This window comes from Heterodontus francisci, chromosome X, assembly GCF_036365525.1.
Source record: "Heterodontus francisci isolate sHetFra1 chromosome X, sHetFra1.hap1, whole genome shotgun sequence".
NCBI classification, from domain to species: Eukaryota; Metazoa; Chordata; class Chondrichthyes; order Heterodontiformes; family Heterodontidae; genus Heterodontus; species Heterodontus francisci.
Window position 1 is genome coordinate 19,785,416 of NC_090421.1, and position 27,188 is coordinate 19,812,603.

General features: G+C 47.0%; 1 protein-coding gene across 1 annotated transcript in view; it reads left to right on the forward strand.

The window, feature by feature from the left end:
* LOC137358581 (nck-associated protein 1-like) overlaps window positions 1-27,188 on the forward strand; it is a 266,820-nt gene that overhangs the window by 209,947 nt on the left and 29,685 nt on the right. The window contains exons 22-24 of the mRNA XM_068024578.1: window positions 683-813; window positions 18,906-19,003; window positions 19,603-19,696. Of these exons, the coding sequence (XP_067880679.1) occupies window positions 683-813; window positions 18,906-19,003; window positions 19,603-19,696 (323 nt within the window). The remainder of the gene's footprint in view (window positions 1-682; window positions 814-18,905; window positions 19,004-19,602; window positions 19,697-27,188) is intronic.

Here is a 27,188-nt window from a genome sequence, read left to right on the forward strand (position 1 = left end):
ATGACCATCTATACCAACTGCCCCTCAATACCAACTGCCACTCAATGACCACCTGTACCTCTGCCATTCAACGAGCATTTGTATCTCTGCCATTCAATGACCAACTTTACCAACTGCCACTCAATGACCATCTGTAATGCATGACTTACACCAGCACTCACTGACTATAACAATGGTTATATCTTATCTTCATAGCTGTTACCATAGCAGTGAACCTGAAGCCAGTTCCTCTTAAACTAAGAATAAGCTCTTTAAAATCACAATGAATTTTCTCAATTTGTGCAACCTGCTTTATTTAAGAGGACAACCAGTTTAATACAGATGACAGTTTACTCTTGTATTGTTCAGACAGCTTTCTTCCCACATAAGCTTTATATGAAATTAAGTCCTGGTGGTCACTTTACAACTTGCAAGTAACACAGTAGTTGGATCCAAAGTTGGCCATGGGCAGACGCTAGTAAATGCTTCGACTGTGGTTTGATTAGAGGACCTGTTTGAGCTTCTCATGCCCTGGTTTGGTTCAGTGTCTCAGCTTCATCTCTCGTCTGTTTACTGTAGACTCAGTGAGACCTGATGGCTCAACCCCAGTCAGTTTGGCTCTGTGAATCCCTAACCTATGTACTGCCAACCTTTTGACAACATTTAACATGAGGTTCATATCTAAATGCTTCTCCTGTTCTAGGTACTTGGAAAGTCTTCTGAGGCAGACCAGTACTGGGATAATCATTCACTCTCCTGCTGCAAGAGCGTTTGTGACAATGCCTGTCGAAAATATGCAGATTTTCAATGCTGAGGAATATTCGGATGTTTCCGGTGAGAGAATATGTTTGAATTAATAGTTAATGATGGTTTACAGTTACAGGGGTAGGTATTGTCAGTGCAATTTTCCACAAACCCGTGCAAAAGTTTGAAAACTTTCAAACACAGATTACATCAACAAATCAAGTTTTCGTGTTCTTTAAAAAACATTGCCCTGCCCACAAAACTGACCATTCCCTTAAATCGAATTCATCACAACGGCGAGTTTCTGCTAATTGTAACTAATACAAAATCAAAATACTGCTGGTGCTGGAACACTGAAATCAAAACAGAAAATGCTGGAAATACTCAGCAGGTCAGGCAGCATCTGTCGAGCAAGAAACAGGATTGATGTTTCAGGTCGATGGCTTTTCATCAGAACTGGTGAGGAAAGGACATTAATGTGAAGCATTACTTTCTCCCTCCACAGATGCTGCCTGAACTGTTGAGTATTTCCAGCATTTTCTGTTTTTATTTCCGCTAATTGTGCCCGTTTGGAGGCAGGTGAGGGGGAAGGTGTGGGGAATATGCGGGTGTGGGGATGAGGCATGCGGGGGAGGTGCAGGTTGGATTGGATCTGTGATTGTGGTAGGGACAGAGTGAGGGCGGAATGAGCAGAAGGAGGCTGAAGGTTTCCTTCCTCACATCCCCCCTGTATCTTCTTTACTCTTACACTTGCATCCAGTTATAACAAAAGCTAACAAACCATTTGCCTTCCTAATTGCTTGCTTTACCTGCATGATAACTTACTGTGATTCATGTACAAGGATACCCAGGTCCATCTAAATGCAAAAATTTCCCAGTCTCTCATCATTCAAAAAATATAGTGATAAATGTCAAGTAACATTCACATCACACAATTGCCAGGCAATGACGATCTTCAACAAGAGAAAATCTAACCATTTCACCTTGACATTCAATGGCATTACCATTGCTGAATCCCCCACTATCAACATCCTAGGGGCTACCATTGACCAGAAACTGAACTAGAGTAGCCATATAAATGCCATGGCTACAAGAGCAGGTCAGAGGCTAGGAATCCTGCAGTGAGTAACTCACCTCCTGACTCCCCAAAGCCTGTCCACCATCTACAAGGCACAAGTCAGAGTGTGATGGAATACTCTCCACTTGCCTAGATGGGTGCAGCTCCAACAACACTCAAGAAGCTCGACACCTTCCAGGACAAAGCAGCCTGCTTGATCAGCACCCCATACATGAACAGTCACTCCCTCCACCACCGACGCACAGTGGTACACAGTGTGTACCATCAACAAGCAACTCGACAAGGTTCCTGCAACAGCACCTTCCAAACCCCTGACCTCTACCACCTAGAAGGACAAGGGCAGCAGATGCATGGGAGCATCACCACCTGCCAGTTCCCCTCCAAGTCACACACCATCCTGACTTGGAACTATATCGCCGTTCCTTCACTATTGCTGGATCAAAATCCTGGAACTCCCTTCCTAACAGCACTGTGGGTGTACGTACACCACATGGACTGCAGCGGTTCAAGAAGGTGGCTTACCACCACCTTCTCAAGGGCAATGAGGGATGGGCAACAAATGCTGGCCTAGCCAGCGATGCCCACATCCCAAGAATGAATATATATAAAAAATTCTCCTTTTTTAAAACTTTTCCTACCAAAGTGGATAATTTCACACTTCACCACATTGTATTCCATCTGCCATGTTCTTGCACACTCACCCATCCCTCTTTATATCCTCTTCACAGCTTACTTCCCACCAAACATTGTATTCTCAGCAAACTGGGATACGTTACACACAGTTCCCTCATCAAAGTCATTAATATAGAATGTAAATAGCTGAGGCCCAAATACTGATCCTAGTTGCACTCCACTAGATACAGCCTGCCAACCTGAAAATTAACCATTTATTCCTACTCTGTTTTCTGTCCACTAACCTATCCTCATTTACTTTTTATGTGGCACCTTATCGAATGCTTTTTGAAAATCTAAATACACTACATCCACTGGTTCCCCTTTATCCATCTTACCAGTTACATCCTCAAAAAATTCTAATAGATTTGTCAAACATGATTTCCCTTTCATAAATCCATGTTGACTCCGCTTAATCAAACAATGATTTTCTAAGTTCCGTTACCTCAGTCTTAATAATAAATTCCAGCATTTTGCCTACAACTGATGTTAGGCTGACTGGCCGACCGTTCCCCAGTTTCTCTCTGCCTCCTTTCTTAAATAACGGGTTATGTTTGCTACCTTTCAATGTTTGAGAACTGTTCTAGAATCTAAGGAATTCTGGAAGATTAAAACCAATGCGACCACTATCTCTGCAGCTGCCTCTTTTAAAACCCTAGGATGGAGGTAGTCAGATCCAGGGGAATTGGCACCAATTAGCCCCATTAATTTCTTTACTTATACTGATTTCTTTAAGTTCCTCATTCGCGTTAGACCCTTTGTTCCCCATGATTTCAGGAATGTTTTTTGTATCTTCTACCGTGAAGACAGATACAAAGTATGTGTTTATTGTCTCTGGCATGTCCTTATTCTCCATTATAATTTCACCTGTCTCTGCCTCTAATGGACCCACTTTTACTTTCACTAATCTCTTCCTATTTACATACCGAAAGATACTTTTCCAGTGTGTGTTCATGTCTCTTTCTAGTCTACTCATTCTCTTTTCTCTTTCCTAATCACTTTCTTGGTCCTCCTTTGCTGAATTCTAAAATCCTCCCAATCCTCAGGCTTATTATTCTTTTTGGCAACAGAATAAGCCTCTTCCTTTGATCTAATACTATCTTTAACTCCTCTTGTCAACCATGGTTGGACCACTTTTTCTGTGGAGTTTTTGTGCCTTAAAGAAATGTATATTTGTTGCAAATTATGTATTAATTCTTTAAATGTTAGCCATTGCTTGTCTATCATTATCTCTTTCAATGTAGTTTCCCAATCTACCTTGGCCAACTCGCCCTTCATACCGACATAGTTTGCTTTGTTTAGATTTAAGACCATAGTTTCGGACTTAACGAAATCACTTTCAAACATAATACAAACTTCTATCATATTATGTTTATTTTCCCCTAGAGACGTCTTTACTACAAAGTTATTAATTAACCCTTTCTCATTGCACAATACTGAACCAATGGCTCCCAAAGTTCTGTTGCAGACGAATTGATAGAATCATAGAATGGTAACAGCACAGAAGGAGGCCATTTGGCCCGTTGTGTCCCTGCCGGCTCTCTGCAAGAGTAACTCAGCTAGTCCCTGCCTTTGCCTCGTAGCCCTGCAACGCTTTTCTATTCTGATAATTATCCAATTCCCTTTTGAAAGCCATGATTGAATCTGCCTCCACCACACTCTCAGCAAGTGCATTCCAGATCCTAACCACGTGCCGCGTAAAAATGTTTTTCCTTCTATCGCTGTTGGTTCTTTTGCCAATCACCTTAAGTCAGTGTCCTCTGGTTCTCAACCCTACCACCAATGGGAACTGTTCCTCCCTATCTACTCTGTCCAGACCCCTCATGATTTTGAACACTTCCATCAAATCTCCTCTCAACCTTCTCTTTTCCAAGCACAACAACCCCAGCTTCTCCAATCTATTCAGGTATCTGAAGTCCCTCATCCATGGAACCATTCTCATGAATTTTTCTGTACCCTCTCCAATGTCTTCACATCCTTCATAAAGTGTGGTGCCCAGAATTGGACCCAATACTCTGAAACTAGTGTTTTATAAATGTTCACCATAACTTCCTTGCTGCCTCTATTTATAAAGCCAAGGATCCCGTATGCCTTATGAACCACTTTCTCAACCTGCCCTGCCACCTTCGACGATCTGTGCATATATACCCTGAGGTCCCTTTGCTCCTGCACCCCCTTTAGAATTGTATCCATTATTTTATCTTGCCTCTCCTCATTCTTCCTCCCAAAATGTATCACTTCATACCTCTCTGCATTAACTTTCATCTGCCTCGTGTACGCCCATTCCACCAGCCTGTCTATATCCTCTTGAAGTCTATCGCTATCCTCCTCACAGTTCACAATACTTCCAGGTTTATCTGCACATTTTGTAATTGTGCCTTGCACACCCAAGTCTAGGTCATTAATATAGATCAAGAAAAGCATAGTCGTTTATGGCACAGAAGGAGGCCATTCAGCCCATTGAGTCCATGCTGGTTCTCTATAGAGCAATCCAGTCAGTCCCACTCCCCCTCTGTATCCCCGTAGCCCTGCAAGTTTATTTCCTTCAAGTACACATCCAATTTCCTTTTGAAATCATTGATCGTCTCCGCTTCCACCACCTCATGGGCAGTGAGTTCCAGGTCATTACCACTCGCTGCATAAAAAAAGTTCTTCCTCACATTCCCCCCAGCATCTTTTGCCCAAAACCTTAAATCTGTGTCCCGTAGTCATTGTATCATCAGCTGATGGGAACAGCTTGTCTTTGTCTACCTTAGCTAAACCTGTCATAATCTTATACACCTCTATCAAATCTCCCCTCACTCTCCTTTGCTCCAAGGAGAACAACCCCAGCTTCTCCAACCTAACCTTGTAACTAAAATCCCTGATCCCTGGAACCATTCTGGTAAATTTCCTCTGCACCCTCTCAAGGACCCTCACATCCTTCCTAAAGTGTGATGACCAGAGCTTTATGGAATACTCTAGTTGGGGTCTAACCAGAGCTTTATAAAGGTTCATCATAACTTCCCTGCTTTTGTACTCTATTCCTCGATTTATGAAGCCCAAGATGCCATATGTTTGCTAACTACTCTCTCAATATGTCCTGCCAACCTTCACAGATCGATGCACACGAACCCCCAGGTTCTTCTGTTCCTGCACACTCCTTGGAACACTTAGCAGTAGTCCGAATACCGACCCCTGGGGAATCCCACTATATACCTTCAGTAATAAACTGAGATGATATAGCTGATTATTCCCTTCCTTAACTACTGGGAACAGCTGTAGCTTCTAAATGGTTGTGATCGACTAACTCAGACCAAGGGTAAAACCTTGAACTTCCCCTGCCATCGGGAACATCCTTCCTGCATTTACTCTGTCCAGTTGTGTTAGAATTTTGTCCGTTTCTATGAGATCCCCCTCACTCTTCTAAACTCTAGCGTATACAAGCCTAATTGACCCAATCGCTCTTCATATGTCAGTCCTGCCATCCCAGGAAACAGTCTGGTGAACCTTCGCTGCACTCCTTCCATAGCAAGAACATCCTTCCTCAGATAAGGAGACCAAAACTGAACACAATATTCCAGATGTGGTCTCACCAAGGCTTTGTATAATTGCAGCAAGACATCCTTTCTCCTGTACTCGAATCCTCTCGTTATGAAGGCCAACATACCATTTGCCTTCTTAACTGCCTGCTGCACCTGCATGCTTACCTTCAGCGACTGGTGCACAAGGACACACAGGTCTCGCTACACCTCCCCCTTTCCCAATCTATCGCCATTCAGATAATAATCTGCCTTTCTGTATTTGCCACCAAAGTGGATAACCTCACATTTATCCACATGATACTGCATCTGCCATGTATTTGTCCACTCACTCATAGAGTCATAGAGTCATACAGCACAGAAACAGGCACTTCGGCCCACTGCGTCCATGCTGACCATAATGCCTATCTATACTAATCCCACCTGCCTGCATTAATTCCATATCCCTCTATGCCTTGCTCATTCAAGTACCTGTCCAGATGCCTCTTAAATGTTGCTACTGTTCCTGCCTCCACCACCTCCTCAGGCAGCTCATTCCAGATACCCACTATTCTTTGTGTGAAACATTTACCCCTTTGATCCCCTTTAAACCTCCTCCCTCTCACCTTAAATCTGTGCCCTCCAGCTTTAATCACCCCTATCATGGGAAACAGTCTCTGGCTATCTACCCTATCTGTGCCTCTCATAATTTTATATACCTCTATCATGTCCCCTCTCAGCCTCCTTTGCTCCAGGGAAAACAGACCCAGCCTATCCAATCTCTCTTTATAACTCACGCCCTCCAAACCAGGCAACATCCTTGTGAATCTTTTCTGCAACCTCTCTAGCTTAATCACATCTTTCCTGTAGTGCGGCGAGCAGAACTGCACACAGTACTCCAAATGCGGCCTAACCAGCGTTATGTACAACTGTAACATGACGTCCCAAATCTTGTACTCAGTGCCTCGGCCGATGAAGGCAAGCATGCCATACGCCTTCTTCACCACCCTGTCTACCTGTGTTGCCACTTTCAGGGAACTATGTACTTGCACCCCAAGGTGTCTCTGCACAACAACATTCCCCAGGGCCCTGCCATTCACTGTATATGTCCTGCCCTGGTTTAACTTCCCAAAATGCATCACTTCGCACTTGTCTGCGGTAAATTTAATTTGTCAATCCCTTGCCCACTTTCCCAGTTGATCTATATCCTGTTGTAACCTTAGACAACCTTCTTCACTGTCCACTATACCACCAATTTTGGTGTCATCGGCAAACTTACTAATCATGCCCCTTACATTCACATCCAAGTCATTAATATATATGACAAACAACAGAGGGCCCAGCACCGATCCCTGTGGCACACCACTGGTCACTGGCCTCCAATCTGAAAAACAACCCTCCACTACCACCCTCTGCCTCCTGTCACCAAGCCAATTTTGTATCCAATTTGCTAACTCACCCTGGATCCCATGTGTTTGAACCTTCTGGACCAGCCTACCATGCGGCACCTTGTCAAAGGTCTTGCTAAAGTCCATGTAGACAACGTCCATCGCCCTGCCCTCGTCAATTCTCTTGGTCACCTCCTCGACAAACTCAATCAAATTCGTGAGACATGATTTCCCACGCACAAAGCTATGCTGACTATCCCTAATCAGACCATGCCTTTCCAGATGCATATAAATCCTGTCTCTCAGAATCCCTTCCAATAACTTTCCCACCACTGATGTAAGGCTCACCGGCCTGTAGTTCCCTGGTTTATCCCTGCTGCCCTTCTTAAATAAAGGCACATAAGCTGTCCTCCAGTCTTCCGGTATCTCACCCGTGGCTAACAATGATACAAAAATCTCTGCCAGGGCCCCAGCAATCTCCTCCCTTGCTTCCCATAGCATCCTAGGATACACCTGGTCAGGCCCTGGGGATTTATCCACCTTAATGCCTTCAAAACCTCCAACACCTCCTCCTTTGTAATGTTGATATGCTCCAGGATATCGCTGTTCCCTCCTTTGAACTCACTAGCTTCCATGACCTTCTCTACGGTAAATACAGACGGGAAATATTCATTTAAGACCTCGCCCATTTCCCATGGCTCCACACATAGTGGATAACCTCACACTAATCCTTAAGGGGACCTACTCTCTCCCAAGCTACCCTTTTACTCTTAATATACTTATAGAATCTTTTAGGATTCTCCTTTATCTTATCTGCCAGGGCAATCTCATGGCCCCTTTTTGCCCTCCTAATTTCCTTCCTAAGTGTAGTCCTACATCCCCTATACTCCTCGAGGGACTCGCTCAATCCCAGCTGCCTATACCTGACATATGCTTCCTTCTTTGTCCGAACCAGACCCTCAATATCCCTCGTCAACCAAGGTTCCCTAAACTTGCCAGCCTTACCCTTCCATCTAACAGGAACATGCTGGCCCTGAACTCTTCCTATCTCACTTTTAAAAGCCTCCCACTTGCCTGTCCAAATCACACTGGAGCTTCTCTGCATCCTTCTCACAGCTCACACTCCCACCCAGCTTTGTGTCATCTGCAAACTTGGATATATTACATTTAATTCCCTCATCTATATCATTAATATATATTGTGAATAGCTGGGGTCCTAGCACTGATCCCTGCGGTACCCCGCCAGTCACTGCCTGCCACTTGGAAACCTACCCATTTATTCCTACTCTTTGTTTCCTGTCTGCCAACCAGTACTCTATCCACCTTTCCCCCAATCCCATGTGCTTTAATTTTGCACGCTAATCTCTTATGTGGGACCTTATCGAAAGCCTTCTGAAAGTCCAAATACACCACATCCACTGGTTCTCCCTTATCTATTCTACTAGTTACATCCTCAAAAAAATTCCAGTAGATTTGTCCAGCATGATTTCCCTTTCGTAAATCCATGTTGACTTTGTCCGATCCTGTTATTGTTTTCCAAGTGCTCTGCTATTACATCTTATATAATGGACTGGAGCATTTTCCCCACTACTGATGTCAGACTAACCGATCTATGATTCCTTGTTTTCTCTCCCCCTCCTTTTTTAAATAGTGGGGTTACATTAGCTGCCCTCCAATCCGTTGGAACTGTTCCAGAGTCTATAGAATTTTGAAAAATGACCAGCAATGCATCTACTATTTCAAGGGCCACTTCCTTAAGTACTTTGGGATGTAGATTATCAGGCCCCGGGGATTGATCGGCCTTCAATCCCATCAATTCCCCTAACACCATTTCCCTCCAAATATTGATTTCATACAGTTCCTCCTTCTCACTAGACCCTATGTTCCCCAACATTTCTGGGAAGTAATTTGTGTCCTCCTTTGTGAAGACAGAATCAAAGTATGTATTTAATTGGTCTGCCATTTCTTTGTTCCCCATTATAAATTCCCCCGTTTCTGACTGTAAGGGACTCACATTTGTCTTCACTAATCATTTTCTCTTCACATATCTATAGAAGCTTTTACAGTCAGTTTTTATGTTCTCTGCAAGCTTACTCATACTCTATTTTCCCCTTTTTACTCAATCCCTTTGTCCTCCCTTAACGAATTCTAAACTGCTCCCAATCCTTAGGTTTGCTGCTTGTTCTGGCCATTTTATATTTCTCCTCCTTTGATCTAATACTATCCCTAATTTCTGTTGTAAACCACAGTTGTACCCAATGATGCCTGTTTTATTTTTGCGCCAGACAAAAGAGGTAGCTGCAGAGATAGTGAATGCACTCAGCATGATTTTCCGAAAATTCCTAAATTCAGAACAGTTCCAGGAGATTGGAAATTAGCAAATGTAACACTGCTATTCAAGAAAGGAGGGAGAGAGAAAACAAGGAACTATAGGCCAGTTAGCCTGATGTCAGTTGTCCTGAAAATGTTGGAATTTATTATTAAGGCAGTCTTAACAATGCACCTAGAAAATCATCTTATGATTAGACAAACTCAACATGGTTTTACAAAAGGGAAATTGTGTTTGACAAATTTATTGAAGTTTTTTGAGGATGTAACTAGTAGGGTAGATAAAGGGGAACCAGTAGATGTAGTATATCTGGATTTCCAAAAGGCATTCGATAAGGTGTCACACTAAAGGCAAATATGCAAGATGAGAGCTCAAGGAGTTGGGGGTAATAACATGAATAGAGGATTGGTTAACAGACAGGAAGCAGAGAGTAGGAACAAACAAGACATTTTCAAGTTGGCGGGCTGCAACGAGTGGAGTGCTGCAAGAATTAGTGCTGAGGCCTCAACTATTTACAATCTATATTAATGACTAAGATGAAGAGACAGAGAGTAATGTATCGAAGTTTGCTGACGATACAAAGCTAGGTGTGAAGAGAAGTTGTGAAGTGGACACCAAGAGGCTGCAAAGAGATATTGACTGAGCAATTGGCATCGGGTCAAGCAGATTAGAAAAATAAACATGTGGTTGAAAGTAAGCAAGCAATTAGGAAGGCAAATGACATGTTGGCCTTTATTGCAAGGAGTACAAGAATATGGAAGTCTTGCTACAATTGTACAGGGTTTTGGTGAGATCACACCTGGAGTTCTAGATTGGTTCCTGGGATGAGAGGGTTGTCTTATAATGAGAGATTGAGTAAATTGGGCCTATATTCTCTGGAGTTTAGCATACTGAGAATTGGTTTCATTGAAATTTACAAGATTCTGATGGGGTTTGACAGGGGTTTGACACTGAGAGATTGTTTCCCCTGCCTGGGGAATCTAGAACATGGGGGCACAGTCTCAGGATAAGGGGGCGATCATTTGGGACTGAGATGAGCAGAAATTCCTTCATTCAGAGGATTGTGAATCTTTGGAATGTCTACCCCAGTGGATACTCCATCGTTGAATAAATATTCTTTATCAAGATGGAGAGTGACGTCGTTGATTCTGAGACTAGGGTCCTGAATCTTAATAAAGGAAACTACGAAGGTATGAGGCGCGAGTTGGCTATGATGGATTGGGAAACGTTATTAAAGGGATGACGGTGGATAGGCAATGGCAAACATTTAAAGAGAGCATGAATAAACTGCAACAATTGTTTATCCCTGTCTGGCACAAAAGTAAAACGGGAAAGGTAGCCAAACCATGGCTTAAAAGGGAAATTAGAGATAGCATTAGATCCAACGAAGAGGCATATAAATTTGCCAGAAAAAAAACAACAGACCTGAGGATTGGGAGCAGTTTAGAATTCAGCAAAGGAGGACCAAGGGATTGATTAAGAAGGGGAAAATAGAGTACGAGAGCAAGCTTGTGGGGAACATAAAAACTGACTGTAAAAGTTTCTATAGGTATGTGAAGAGAAAAAGATTGGTGAAGACAAAAATAGGTCCCTTACAGTCCGAAGCAGGGGAATTTATTATGGGGAATAAAGAAATGGCTGACCAACTAAATGCATACTCTGGTTCTGTCTTCACAAAGGAGGACACAAATATCATAACAGAAATGTTGGGGAACACAGGGTTTAGTGAGAGAGAGGAACTGAAGGAAATAAGTATTAGTAGAGAAATGGTGTTGGGGAAATTGATGGGATTAAAGGCCGCAAAATCCCCAGGGCCTGATGGTATGCATCCCAGAGTACTTAAGGAAGTGGCCCTAGAAATAGTGGATGCATTGGTGGTCATCTTCCAAGATTCTATAGACTCTGGAACAGTTCCTACAGATTGGAGGGTAGCTAATGTAACCCCACTATTTAAAAATGGAGGTAGAGAGAAAGCAGGGAATTATAGACCAGTTAGTCTGACGTCAGTAGTGGGGAAAATTCTAGAGTCCATTATCAAAGATTTTATAGCAGAGCACTTGGAGAACAGTGGTAGAATCGGGCAGAGTCAGCATGGATTTACGAAAGGGACATCATGCTTGACAAATCTACTAGAATTCTTCAAGGATGTAACTAGTAGAGTTGATGAGGGACAGCCAGTGGATGTGGTTTATTTGGACTTTCAAGAGGCTTTCGACAAAGTCCCACATAAGAGATTAGCATGTAAAATTAAAGCACATGGGATTGGGGTAGTGTATTGCAATGGATAGAAAATTGGTTGGCAGACAGGAAACAAAAAGTAGGGATAAATGGGTCTTTTTCCGAATGGCAGGCAGTGACTAGTGGGGTACCGCAGGGATTGGTGCTAGGACCCCAGCTATTCACAATATATATTCATGATTTAGATGAGGAAACTAAATGTAATATCCCCAAATTTGCAGATGACACAAAACTGGGTGGGAGGGTAAGTTGTGAGGAGGATGCAGAGAGGCTTCAGAGTGATTTGGACAAGTTGATTGAGTGGGCTAATGCATGGCAGATGCAGTATAATGTGGATAAATGTGAGGTTATACACTTTGGTAGCAATAACAGGAAGGCAGATTATTATCTGAACGGCTATAAACTGAGAGAGGGGAATATGCAGCGAGACCTGGGTGTTCTTGTACACAAGTCACTGAACGTAAGCATGCAGTTGCAACAGGCGGTTAAAAAAAGCAAATGGTATGTTGGCCTTCATAGCGAGATTATTCGAGTACAGGATCAGGGATGTCTTGCTGCAATTATGCAGTGCCTTGGTGAGGCCACACCTGGAATATTGTGTGCAGTTTTGGTCTCCTTATCTGAGGAAGTATGTTCTTGCTATAGAGGGAGTGCAACAAAAGTTTACCTGACTGATTCCTGGGATGGCGGGACTGACATATGAGGAGAGATTGAGTCCGTTAGGATTATATTCGCTGGAGTTTTTATTTTTATTTTTTTTTATTTTAGAGATACAGCACTGAAACAGGCCCTTCGGCCCACCGAGTCTGTGCCGACCAACAACCACCCATTTACACTAACCCTACAGTAATCCCACATTCCCTAACACCTCCCTACACTAGGGGCAATTTACAATGGCCAATTTACCTATTACCTGCAAGTTTTTGGATGTGGGAGGAAACCGGAGCACCCGGCGAAAACCCACGCAGACACAGGGAGAACTTGCAAACTCCGCACAGGCAGCACCCAGAATCGAACCCGGGTCCCTGGAGCTGTGAGGCTGCGGTGCTAACCACTGCGCCACTGTGCAGAAGTGTGAGGAGGGATCTCATCGAAACCTATAAAATTCTAACCGGATTTGACAGGGTAGATGCAGGAAGGATGTTCCCGATGGTGGGGGAGTCCAGAACCAGGGGTCATAGTCTAAGGATACGGGGTAAACCTTTCAGGACTGAGATGTGGAGAAATGTCTTCACCCAGAGAGTGGTGAGCCTGTGGAATTCACTATCACAGAAAGCAGTTGAGGCCAAAACATTGTATGTTTTCAAGAAGGAGTTAGATATAGCTCTTGGGTCTAAAGGGATCAAAGGATAAGGGGAGAAAGCGGGAACAGGTTACTGAGTTGGATGATCAGCCTTGATCATAATGAACGGCGGAGCAGGCACGAAGGGCCGAATGGCCTCCTCCTGCTCCTATTTTCTATGTTTCTATATTTAAAGCTGGGATAGACAGATTTTTGGTCTCGCAGCAAATCAAGGGTAATGGGGAGCAGGCGGGAAAGTAGATTTGAAGCAGGATATTAGCCATGATCATATTAAGTGGTGGAGTAGGCTTGAGGGGTCATATGGTCTACTCCTACTTCTACTTCTTATGTTCTTATATACAGTATATTCAGTCCAGTGGGTACAGTGTAGCTTTCTCAGAGGTTCTTGTGATGCAGACTGACAATTCAACTGTGGAGGCCAGTAAGTTCCTTTCGTGGAAGCCATATTGCTTAGGGCATGCTGCTTTCCATTGTTAAATTCCAAATATGTTCTCTGCTATGGTTGCTCATTCACAAAATCTACCGCTACAAAATCTGAGGTTGTGGCCAGATGTTACTCTTGTTACTGGGTCACCAAACCACAGACTTAAGATCCGGGTGTTTCGAAGGGTACAGAAAAGAGAAATGGTACTGAGGCCAATTGTAAAGAGGAGGAGCCAGAAGGTTAGATAGTAGAAGCTTAAGTCTACATTGTACAGTGTGGGTGGATCGTTCTGAGGGTGATGCTCACTATTGTAGCTCTGGGGCATCAATTTGCATCATTCCCACAAGTGACTCTGATCCGTGGGATCCAACAGGACTGCACCGTGGTGCAGGGGGCTATTCAAGTGGGGGGAGTTAAAAGAAATGTAGTTGTAGTAGGGGACAGTATAGTTAGGGGGATAGATGCTGTTCTATGCAGCCAAGACGTGCGTCCCAAAGGCTGTGTTGCCTGCCTGGTTAAGGACATCTTTTCAGGGCTGCAGAGGAACTTCACATGAGAGGGGAAGGATCCAACTGTCGTGGTCCATGTGGGTACCAATGACATAGGTAGGACTAAGAAAGATCAGAGAATTGAATGTGTGACTCAAAGATTGGTGTGGGAGAAATGGGTTTCGATTCATGGGGCACTGGCACCAGTACTGGGGAAAGAGGGAGCTGTACCATTGGGACGGTGTTCATCTGAACTGTGCTGGAACCAGCATCTTGGCACCGTAGAGAGGGCTGTAAACTAAATAGTTGTGGGGGGGCGGGGGTTTCAGGTGAGGGGAAATTTAAAAAGTTGAGAAAAAACGACAAGGCAGTAGTGCAGAGTAGTGATATAGATAAAGATAACCAGAGTGTGTGACAGGAGGGGACAGAGCATACAAGCATAACAGCGCATCAGCAAATAGTGTCAGAGTAGGGAAAAATCATAAAAAGATAAAGGCTCTTTATCTAAATGCATGCAGCGTTCTTTTTTCATTTGTTCTGGGCATCACTGGCTAGGCCAGCATTTGTTGCCCATCCCTAATTGCCCTTGAACTGAATGGCTTGCTAGACCATTTCAGAGGGCATTTAAGAGTTAACCACATCACTGTGGGTCTTGAGTCACATGTAGGCCAGACCAGGTAAGGACGGCAGATTTCTTTCCCTAAAGGACATTAGTGAACCAGATGGGTTTTTACAGCAATCAACATGGTCACCATTAGACTAGATTTTAATTCCAGATTTATTAATTAAATTCAAATTTCACCATTTTCTGCAGTAGGATTCAAACCCATGTCCCCAGAGCATTAGCCTGGGGCTTTGGGTTATTAGTCTAATGGCATTACTACTTACGCCACCACCTTCCTCCCATTCATAACAAGATGGATGAATTGATAGCACAAATAGAAATAAATCGGTATGATCTGATCGCCATACAGAGACATGGTTGCAAAGTGACCAAGGTTGGGAACTAATTAGTCAAGGGTTTTTGACATTTCAGATGGCTAGGAAGAAAGGAAAAGGATATCGGGTAGCTCTTATGAATACAGGATGAGATCAGTACAGTAATGAGAAATGATCTTGGCTCTGAAAATCAAGATATAGAATCAGTTTGGGTGGAGATTTGAAATAGCAAAGGAAATAAGTCACTTGTGGGAGTAAGTTTATAGCCCTCTAACAGTAGCTACATTGTCGGACAGAATATAAATCAAGAAATGATGGGGGCTTGTAGGAAAGGTCTTGCAATAATCATGTGTGATTTTAATCTTGATATAGATTGGACTAATCAAATTGGCTAAAGTAGCCTGGAGGGTATGCTCAGAGAATGTATTCAGGACAGTTTCTTCGAACAATACGTTCTGTAATCAAACCGGGAGCAGACTATTTTAGAGCTGGTAATGTGCAATGAGACAGGATTAATAAATGACCTCATAGTAAAGGATCCTCTTGGCAAGAGTGATCATAACATGATAGAATTTCACATTCAGTTTGGGAGTGAAAAGTTTGGGTCTGAAACTGGTGTCTTAAACTTAAATAAAAGCAATTACAAGGGTATAAAGATGGAGCTGGCTAAAGTGGCCTGGGAAAATAGTTAAAACGTAAGACAGTAGAGAACATTGGCAGATATTTCAGGAGATATTTCATAACTCTCAACAAAGATATATTCCATTGAGAAAGACTCTATGAGAAAGATGCACCATCCATGGCTAACTAAGGAAGTTGAGGATGGTATCAAATTGAAAGAAAAGGCAGACAATGCTGTAAAGATTAGTGAAAGGTCAGAAGATTGGGAAAATTTTAGAAACCAGCAAAGGATGACTAAAAAAAAGGGAGAAATTCGGGTATGAGAGTAAACTAGGAAGAACTATAAAAACAGACAGTAAAAGGTTCTATAAATATATCAAAAGGAAGAGAGTAACTAAATTAAGTGTTGGTCCCTTCGAGGATGAGACTGGGGAATTAATAATGGGAAACAAGGAAATGGCAGAGACTTTGAATAAGTATTTTATATCTGTCTTCACAGTAGAAGACACAAAAAGCATCCCAAAAATAGCAGAAAATCAAGACACAAAAAGGAGGGAGGAACTTCAAGCAATCACTATCACGAGAGAAAAAGTATGAGGAAAACTAATGGATCTAAAGGCTGACAAGTCCCCTGGACCTGATGGCCTGCATCCTAGGGTCTTAAAAAAAGTGGCTGCAGAGATAGTGGATGCATTAGCGAAATTCCCTAGATTCTGGAAAGGTCCAAACAGATTGGAAAACAGCAAATGTAACACCTCTATTCAAGACAGCGAAGTTGGGGATTGGCGGCTGACAGAAAGCAGAAAACTGCAGGCCAGTTAGCCTAACATCTGTCATTGAGAAAATGCTAGAATCCATTATTAAGTAACTAGCAGCAGGACATTTAGAAAATCATAATGCAATCAGGCAGAGTCAACATGGTTTTATGAAAGGGAAATCATGTTTGACAAATTTTTGACGAGTTCTTTGAGGATGTGACAAGCAGGGTAGATAAAGGGGAACCAGTAGATGTAATGTATTTGGATTTCCATAAGGCATTCAATAAGGTGCCACATAAAAGGTTATGACACGAGATAAGAACTCATGGTGTTGTGGGTAATATATTAGAATGGATAGAGGATTGGCTAACTAACAGGAAACAGAGAGTCGGGATAAATGGAGCATTTTCAGGGTTGGCAAACTGTAACTAGTGGAGTGCCACAGGGATCAGTGCTGGGCCTCAACTATTTACAATCTATATTAATAACTTGGACAAAGGGACTGAGTGTATTGTAGCCAAATTTGCAGATGATACAAAGATAGGTGGGAAAGCAAGTTGTGAGGAGGACACAAAGTGTCTGCAAAGAGAGGGCAAAAATTTGGCAGATGGAGTATAATGTGGAAAATGTGAGCTTATCCACTTTGGCAGGAAGAATAAAAAAGCAGAATATTATTTAAATGGAGCGAGACTGCAGAATGCTGAGGTACAGAAGGATCTGGGTATCCTCGTACATGAATCACATAACGTTAGCATGCAGGTACAGCAAGTAATTAGGAAGGGAAATGGAATGTTGCATTTTTTGCAAATGGGGATGGAGTATAAAAGTAGGGAAGTCTTGCTACAGCTGTACGGGGCATTGGTGAGACTGTACCTAGAATACTGCATATAGTTTTGGACTCCGTGCTTAAGAAGGGATATACTTGCATTGGAGGCAGTTCAGAGAAGGTTCACTAGGCTGATTCCTGGGATGAAGGGGTTGTCTTATGAGGAAAGGTTGAGCAGGTTGGGCCTACATTCATTGGAGTTTAGAAGAACGAGAGGATATTTCCCCTCGTGGGGGAATCTAGAACTAGGGGACACAGTTTCAAAGTAACGGGTCTCCCTTTTAAGACAGAGATGAGGAGGAATTTCTTCTCTCAGAGGGTCGTTAATCTTTGGAATTCTCTTCCCCGGAGAGCATTAGAGGCTGGGTCATTCAATATACTCAAGGCTGAGCTAGACAGATTTTTGATCTACAAGGGAGTCGAGGGTTATTGGGGGGCAGACAGGAAAGTGAAGTTAAGGCCACAATCAGATCAACCATGATTTTATTGAATGATTAATTTAATTAATTCAATCAGTACTGAGGGAATGCTGGACTGTCAGAGGGTCAGTACTGAGGGAGTGCTGCACTGTCGGAGGGTCAGTACTGAGGGAGCGCTGCACTGTCGGAGGGTCAGTACTGAGAGAGTGCTGCACTGTCGGTCAGTACTGAGGGAGCCCCGCGCTGTCGGAGGGTCAGTACTGAGGGAGCGCTGCACTGTCGGAGGGTCAGTACTGAGAGAGTGCTGCACTGTCGGAGGGTCAGTACTGAAGGAGCCCCGCGCTGTCGGAGGGTCAGTACTGAGGGAGTGCTGCACTGTCGGAGGGTCAGTACTGAGGGAATGCTGGACTGTCAGAGGGTCAGCACTGAGGGAGCGCTGCACTGTCGGAGGGTCAGTACTGAGGGAGCGCTGCACTGTCGGAGGGTCAGTACTGAGGGAGTGCTGGACTGTCAGAGGGTCAGCACTGAGGGAGCGCTGCACTGTCGGAGGGTCAGCACTGAGGGAGCGCTGCACTGTCGGAGGGTCAGCACTGAGGGAGCGCTGCACTGTCGGAGGGTCAGTACTGAGGGAGCGCTGCACTGTCAGAGGGTCAGTACTGAGGGAGTGCTGCACTGTCAGAGGGTCAGTACTGAGGGAGCGCTGCACTGTCGGAGGGTCAGTACTGAGGGAGCGCTGCACTGTCGGAGGGTCAGCACTGAGGGAGTCCTGCACTGTTGGAGGGTCAGTACTGAGGGAGTCCCGCACTGTCGGAGGGTCTGTAATGAGGGAGTGCCGCACTATCGGAGGGTCAGTACTGAGGGAGTGCTGCACTGTCGACAGGGTCAATACTGAGGGAGTGCTGCACTGTCAGAGGGTCAATACTGAGGGAGTGCTGCACTGTCGACAGGGTCAATACTGAGGGAGGGCTGCACTGTTGTCGGGTCAGTACTGAAGGAGCTTTCGGACTGCAGTGACTAAACCTTGTACTGTGCTGCACCACACTGCCCCTCACTCTCCTCAGTCTAAATCAGTTGAAAGGACTGAATTATCCCCATTGGATTCACCTGCCATGAGGTTGCTGCTCATTCTAAATAGAATTGGAATGTTGATCTATTCTGTTTTTGCTCTTTACTTCAATCAATGTCTTTTAACTTCACAGAAATGCAAGCATTGGCAGAACTGATTGGACCGTATGGTATGAAGCACCTGAGTGAGCACCTGATGTGGCACATCACGTCACAGGTGAACGAGCTGAAGGTAAGGGATGTGCCGCCTGGCTCTCTCATGTAATCATTGGCGTCGACCCCAGGGAATGATATCAGCCACCCAGTGACAACCATCTGCAGGATCCCTGGATGCAGTCAGTCCATGCAGCTGCAGATGGGAGGTCCCAGTTTTCGGAGCAGGTGGTCTCTAAATCTGTCTATGTTTCCGATTTTCTTTGATGGTAGTTGGGCAGACTGGGATTGAGCAGAGTGTGGGAGGCACACTGAGGATAGCAAGTCCAGCAGTGTGGGCAAATCGGGCCCTGGCTCAGCAAGATGAGCTAGATTGGGCAGATGGATATGATAAGAACATAAGAACTCGGAGCAGGAGTAGGCAATTCAGCCCCTCGAGCCTGCTCCGCCATTCAATACAATCATGGCTGATCTCATCTCGGCCTCAACTCCACTTTCCTTCCCGTTCTCCATAACCCTTTACTAATTATGGAATGCTTGGCAAGACCGTAAGACATCAGCAAGATTGTCAAGTTGAGATGGGCAGAGAGAACATGACCTCAAGTTAAACAAGATGACATCAAATGAGTAGAGCATCTGTGGCTGATACTTTGTCCAATACGTTCCCTGCCCAAACAGAAACTGGTGGTGGAGAACATGGACATCTTGGTCCAGGTGAGGTCAAACCTTCATAAACCAGACTTGATGGCACAAACCGCGAAGCGTCTAAACTGTGAGTGACATAATGTTCATGCCTGATAATTTATCAGTTTTATATTTGTTATATAACCTGTCTGATGCGTTATCTGTCTGATACTTAGATACATTACCTGTGATTTATGTTTTATTCTACGTGTCTCATACAGTATAGTCTGATAATTTAACTAAGGTTATGATATCTGTCTGTTTAGTTTAGTTATACCGCACTGAAACAGGCCCTTCGGCCCACCGAGTCTGTGCCGACCATCAACCACCCATTTATACTAATGTATACTAATTCCATATTCCTACCACATCCCCACCTGTCCCTATATTTTCCTCCCACCTACCTACACTAGGGGCAATTGCTAATGGCCAATTAACCTATCAACCTGCAAGTCTTTGGCTGTGGGAGGAAACCGGAGCACCCGGAGAAAACCCACGCAGACACAGGGAGAACTTGCAAACTCCGCACAGGCAGTACCCAGAATTGAACCCGGGTCGCTGGAGCTGTGAGGCTGCGGTGCTAACCACTGCACCACTGCGCCGCCCTGTTGCATTATCTGTCTCTAATGCATTACATTTCTGATACACTACCTGTGTAATATCTTTACCTGTCTGACACATTACCTGTCCAGTCCATTGTAAGATATTTTGCCTATATAATACACATACCTGTCCAATAATTTGTCTGATACAGTACCTGTTGGCCATGTTCCCAGTCTGATACTTGGCCCGATTTAAAAAAAATTTAAATTGAGTAAATAAAACAAAAACTCAAATTAAAATAGTCCTGTGTGCATTGATGATGCACTCCAGCCCGTGCGGTGCCCACCAATCACGGAAGGCCTCAAGCGTACCGGGAGACAGCGCATGCTCCTTCTCCAGGGACACCCAGGTGCGAACGTAACCATGGAAATCAGGGCAGATGGACCCCCCGAAGGCCCACAGCCTGGACCTGTTTTTTTTCCAGTTTATTTTTCTTTCTTTTTTTTAAATGGAGCTTTATTCTGTATCTAACTCTTTATTATTTGAAGGTGGCCTTTATACCCCAGGCCCCTTTTATGTATTTTATGCCCAGGGGGCCTTTATTCCTCAGGCCCCCCCTTATGTACATTTTATAAAATAACTTTATTAAACGGATCAATAAAACAAAAACTCAAATTAAAATGCCATTCTTGACCTCGACAATGCACTCCAGCCCCTGCGGTGCCCACCGGTCGCGGAAGGCCTCAAGCGTACCGGCGGACACCGCATGCTCCTTCTCCAGGGTCACCCGGGCGCGAACGTAACCGCGGAAGTGGGGCAGGCAATCGGGGAGGACGAAACCCCCGACGGCCCGCAACCTGGACCTGTGAATTACCACCTTGGCCAGGCCCAGGAGCAGTCTGACGAGGAGATCCTCCTCCCGGCCCAAGCCCCTCCGCACCGGGTGCCCAAAGATCAGGAGCGTGGGACTGAAGTGCAGCCAGAATTTGAGGAGCAGCCCCTTCAGATACTCAAAGAGGGGCTGCAACCTCGCACACTCCGTATAAACGTGGAACACGGATTCGTCCAGGCCGCAGAAAGTACAGGCGGCCTGGCAGTCCGTGAACCTAATTAAAAGCCTATTGCACGGGACTACCCTGTGCAACACCCTCCACCCCAGGTCCCCGATGTAAAGGGGGAAGACTCCCGCGTAGAGAGACCTCCATCGGGGTTTCCCCTCGCCGCCAGATGGCAACACGGACCGCCAGGGCGTGTCCGGGTGGCAGACGAGGGCGAGGAAATGGAGAGTGTGCAGGAGCAGCCCATACAGGAAACTCCTTCGCGCCATGTTTAATGGCACGGAGGGCATTTCCGAGAGGCAGCTCGGGTTGTGTGGGAGTGGCTCCCGAGGAGGGTTTCGGGGCCTGGGTCCGATGAGCAGTTCCGGCTGAGCGGGGTCAGCTCGGCCGGGAACGCTCCACACTCCCAAGCCCCTTCATCACCCACAGTGAGGGGCGTCCCGGGGGTTTCGGCTGCTCCTCCGCCTGTCGGTCCATCTCTGGAGCCGGCTGCCCGGATAGCTGAAATGCTCTACTCCGTTGGTGGGGGAGCGCCCTGACTGGAGGCGACCATGTTCCAGACTCGGAAAAGATCCCGGTAAAATACAGGCAACTCCCTCAGAGAGGTGCAGCTAACATTCTCTTCCGGGAGTTGCATGTCGTCTTGAAGGCAGTGCCCCTGGTGGAAAAAATACGTCGCCAGTGCACACCATCTGGGAGGACGCTCGACGTACAGGTATCTCTGCAGGGTCCGAAGGGGAAGAGTTGCAGCCTGGGTGCGGACGCACACCAGAGACTGTCCGCCCTCCTCGATCGGGAGACTCAGGACCGCGGCAGAGACCCAGTGTCTCCTCTTGCCCCAGAAGAAATCGATGAGCTTCTTCTGGATCTTGGTGGCAAATGCAGGGGGCGGGGCCAAAGTGACCAACCGGTACCACAACATGGAGGCCACCAGTTGGTTTATGACCAGCGCTCGGCCCCTGTTGGGGCAGTCCTGTCCAGTACCCCAGCCGAATGGTGACTTTCGCTTCCAACTCCTGCCAGTTTGCCGGCCAAGGTTCCTCAGCAGGGCTAAGGTGGGTTCTCAGATAGAGGAGGTGCATGGTTTTCCATGCAAAAGGTATTAACTTCTCCAGTAGGGAATCCACCCGCCACTGACCCACCAGGAGACCGGAACATTTCTCCCAATTGATACTCGCGGAGGACGTGGCAGGAAAGGTCTGCTGGCAATCACGCATCCTCCGCAAATCAACGGGATCTGTGACCGCGAGGAGCACGTCGTCGGTGTAAGCCGAGAGGACGACCCGCATGGCCGGCTCGCGCAGAGCCAATCCCATCAACCTCCTGCGAAGCAGGCACAGGAAGGGCAACACGCAAATGGTATATAATTGGCCGGACATGGACCATCCCTGACCCACTCCTCTCCCAAAGCGAAGGGGCACCATCGAGGACCTGTTAACTTTAACCAGCGGCGGCGTATAAAAGTCGGACCCAGCCACAAAATGCGGCCTGAGTCTGAATGCGCGCAGAGACCCGAAAAGATATTCGTGATCCACCCTGTCGAATGCCTTCTCCTGATCGAGAGAGAGAAAGGCGACCGACTGACCAGTCCTCTGGGAAAGATGGATCAGGTCCCGGACCAGGTGGATGTTGTCCTGGATGAACCGGCCCAGGACTGTGTAGGACTAGTCGGGGTGGATCATGTAGGCCAGCACGGAGCCCAGGCGGATAGACATAGCCAGGCAAAGATCTTATAATTCGTGCTGAGGAGGGAGACCAGACGCCAGTTCTTAAGCAGGCGGAGATCACCCCTGTTAAGCAGCAGGACGATGACCACCCTGCACCACGAGAGGGGCATCTCCCCGGTCGCCAGGCTTTCCCCCAGGACCCGCGCGTAATCCTCCCCCAGGACATCCCAGAACGCCCTGAGGAACTCTACGGTCAGCCCGTCCAGTCCTGGGGATTTGCCCCTCGAGAGCTGGTGGAGGGCGCCGGTCAGCTCCGCCAATGTGAGCAGAGCCTCCAATCCTTCAGCGCCCTCCGGGCTGACCTGCGGCAGGTCCTCCCACAAAACTCTACGCGTGTCCTCGCTGGACGGATCCGGAGAGAACAACGCACTGTAATAGGTACAGATCAAAATGCCCATTCCCTCCGGATCCGTGATGGAGGATCCGTCGTCGGCCAGCAGCTCGACGAGCTGCTTACGGACCCCCCACCATTTTTCCAGTGAGTAGAAGAAGGGTGAGGAGAGGTCCAAATATTCCAGGATCTGGATCCGCGACCTCACGTACGCGCCTCGGGACCCTATGAGCTGCAGGTCCCTCAGAGCGCCCTTCTCTTTGTACGCCTGCCACAAGGCCGGGTTTGTGACGGCATGACCGAGGCGGGACTCCAAGTCGAGCACCTCCCTCTCCAGGCACCCGATCTCAGCTTCCCGCCTCTTGGTCGACCCTTCGCGTACTCCTGACAGAAGACGCGGATGTGAGTCTTGCCCACATCCCACCATAGCCTGAAGGAGGGGAAGCCCCCCTGCTTCCTTCTCCAGTCGGCCCAGAATCGACAGGACGAGTCCCGAAATCGCACGTCCTCCAGCAGCCGGTTGTTAAAGTGCCAGTACGCAGAACCCGCCCACGTGCGGAGCGGAGTGAACTCCGCCCACACCAGGTGGTGGTCCGAGCACGGCACCAGCTACATGGAGGCCGCCGAAACGCGGGAGACGTACGCCTGCGAAATGTAGAGGCGGTTGATTCGGGCCCCTCTTCCTTCAGACCTCCACGTGAAGGCGCTGGAGTCGGGATGGAGATTCCGCCAGACGTCCACCAAGTTGAGGGAGCTGATCAGTTCCCTCAACTTCTCCACCGACGCTTGGCCACACTGGGGACCGGAGCGATCCCTCACCTCGTGGGTACAGTTTAAATCCCCCCCCAAGGATGATGCACTCGGCGCTATCAATGGGGTTCAAGAGAGCGGACACTTCTTCAAAGAAGCGCGCTTGCAACGCGCCAGGCCTGGGCGCGTACACGTTCACAAAGTGGAGCGGCACGCTACCCAGGTGAAAGGCGAGGTGGAGCAAGCGGCCCGGCACTAGCTCCTTGACCCCCAAGATCTCCGGCTGAAAAGTCGGGGCCAACAAGATAGCCACCCCACTAGAAATAGGGGTGAGGTGACTCATGTAAACCCCACCTTGCCACTCCAGGTGCCAGGTGGCTTCGTCTCCCGGAACGGTGTGTGTTTCCTGCAGAAAGCTCACCGCGTATCTCCCTTCCCTGAGGACTGAGAGATTGTGAAATCTGCGGTGAAACCCCCTGCTGCCGTTGATGTGGAGGCTGGCTATGGTTATCTTTGTAGCCTGTCACCAAGTGCACCTGGCCTTCCATTCTCCCAGCAACCCAGAGAGGAGCGCTGTAACCAGTTTCACGCCTGCACCCTTCCCTGCCTTCTTGCGGGCGGCACGGACAGACTGAATGATTAGCACCAGACTCGACCACCGGCCAAGGGCCAGCTGAACTTTATTGTGGCAACCCCTGCATGCCGCAAGGAAGTCCCGGAGTTCTGCGGTGGGGATGGGATGAGACTCGGTGGGAGGCACGAGGGAGTCCACCGTCTCAATGGCGATGGAACCAAGGTCGTCCTCTGTGCCCCACATCGAGTCCCCATCCTCCTCCGGATCGTCACTGCCAGCGGCCGACACACCCAGCACACACTGTGGGGCAGGCGTCCAGCCGCGCCAGATGGTCCCGCCTCCGTCACGATCCCACCCCCAGGATCGATGGCGGAGGAGTCCTCTCTGGGTTCTACAGTGGAATTAGAGCCTCTGGGCCTCAGTGGTTCAGGACCGCCCTCCACCTCCGTCCCCAGGCCAGTGGGGAGGCGGTGGCATCATGGTATCGTCACTAGACTAGTAACCCAGAAACCCAGGGTATTTCTCTGGGGACATGGGTTCAAATCCCACCACAGCAGAAGGTGGAATTTGAATTCAATTAATAAATCTGGAATTAAAAGCTAGTTGAATGATGGCCATGAAGCCATTGTCGAATGTTGTAAAAACCGATCTGGTTCACTAATGTCCTTTAGGGAAGGAAATCTGCTGTCCTTACCTGGTCTGGCCTACATGTGACTCCAGACCCACAGCAATGTGGCTGTCTCTTAAATGCCCTCTGAAATGGCCTAGCAAGCCACTCAGTCAATAAAAAGGAATGAAACCGGACGGACCACCCGACATCGACCTAGACACCGGAAACGACAACGGCAAACCCAGCCCTGTCGACCCTGCAAAATCCTCCTTACTAACATCTGGGGGCTTTTTCCCAAGCTGGGAGAGCTGTCCCACAGACTAGTCAAGCAACAGCCTGACATAGTCATACTCACAGAATCATACCTTACAGACAATGTCCCAGACACTGCCATCACTATCCCCTGGTATGTCCTGTCCCACCGGCAGGACAGACCCAGCAGAGGTGGTGGGACAGTGGTATACAGTAGGGAGGGAGTTGCCCTGGGAATCTTCAACATTGACTCTGGACCCCAGGAAGTCTCATGGCATCACGTCAAACATGGACAAGGAAACGTCCTGTTGATTACCACCTACCGCCCTCCCTCAGCTGATGAGTCAGTACTCCTCCATGTTGAACACCACTTGGAGGAGGCATTGAGGGTGGCAAGGGCACAGAGTGTACTCTGGGTGGGGGACTTCAATGTCCATCACCAAGAGTGGCTCTGCAGCACCACTACTGATCGAGCTGGCCGAGTCCTAAAGGACATAGCTGCCAGACTGGGTCTGCGGCAGGTGGTGGGGGAACCAACACGAGGTAAAAACATACTTGACCTCGTCCTCACCAATCTGCCTGCCGCAGATGCATCTGTCCATGACAGTATTGGTCAGAGTGACCACCACACAGTCCTTGTGGAGACGAAGTCCCGCCTTCACATTGAGGATACCCTCCATCGTGTTGTGTGGTACAAGATTTCGAACAGATCTAGCAATGCAAAACTGGGCATCCATAAGGCGCTGCGGGCCATCAGCAGCAGCAGAATTGTACTCAAACACAATCTGTAACCTCCTGGCCCGGCATATCCCCCACTCTACCATTACCATCAAGCCAGGAGACCAACCCTGGTTCAATGAAGAGTGCAGGAGGGCATGCCAGGAGCAACACCAGGCATACATCAAAATGAGGTGTCAACCTGGTGAAGCTACAACCCAGGACTACTTGCATGCCAAACAGCATGAGCAGCATGTGATAGACAGAGCTAAGCGATCCCATAACCAACGGATCAGATCTAAGCTCTGCAGTCCTGCCACACCCAGCCGTGAATGGTGGTGGACAATTAAACAACTAACTGGAGGAGGTGGCTTCACAAATATCCCCATCCTCAATGATGGGGGAGCCCAGCACATCAGTGCGAAAGATAAGGCAGAAGCATCTGCAACAATCTTCAGCCAGAAGTGCCGAGTGGATGATCCATCTTGGCCTCCTTCTGAAGTCCCCAGCATCACAGATGCCAGACATCAGCCAATTCGATTCACTCCACGTGATATCAAGAAACAACTGAAGGCACTGGATACTGCAAAAGCTATGGGCCCTGACAACATTCTGGTAATAGTACTAAAGACTTGTGCTCCAGAATTTTCCGTGCCCCTCGCCAAGCTTTTCCAGTACAGCTACAACACTGGCATCTACCCTACAATGTGGAAAATTGCCCAGGTATGTCCTGTACACAAAAAGCAGGACAAGTTCAACCCGGCCAATTACCGCCCCATCAGTCTCCTCTCAATCATCAGTAAAGTGATGGAAGGTGTCATCAACAGTGCCATCAAGCAGCACTTGCTTCGCAATAACCTGCTCAGTGACGCTCAGTTTGGGTTCCGCCAGGGCCACTCAGCTCCTGACCTCATTACAGCCTTGGTTCAAACATGGACAAAAGAGCTGAACTCAAGAGGTGAGGTGAGAGTGACTGCCCTTGACATCAAGGCAGCATTTGACCGAGTATGGCATCAAG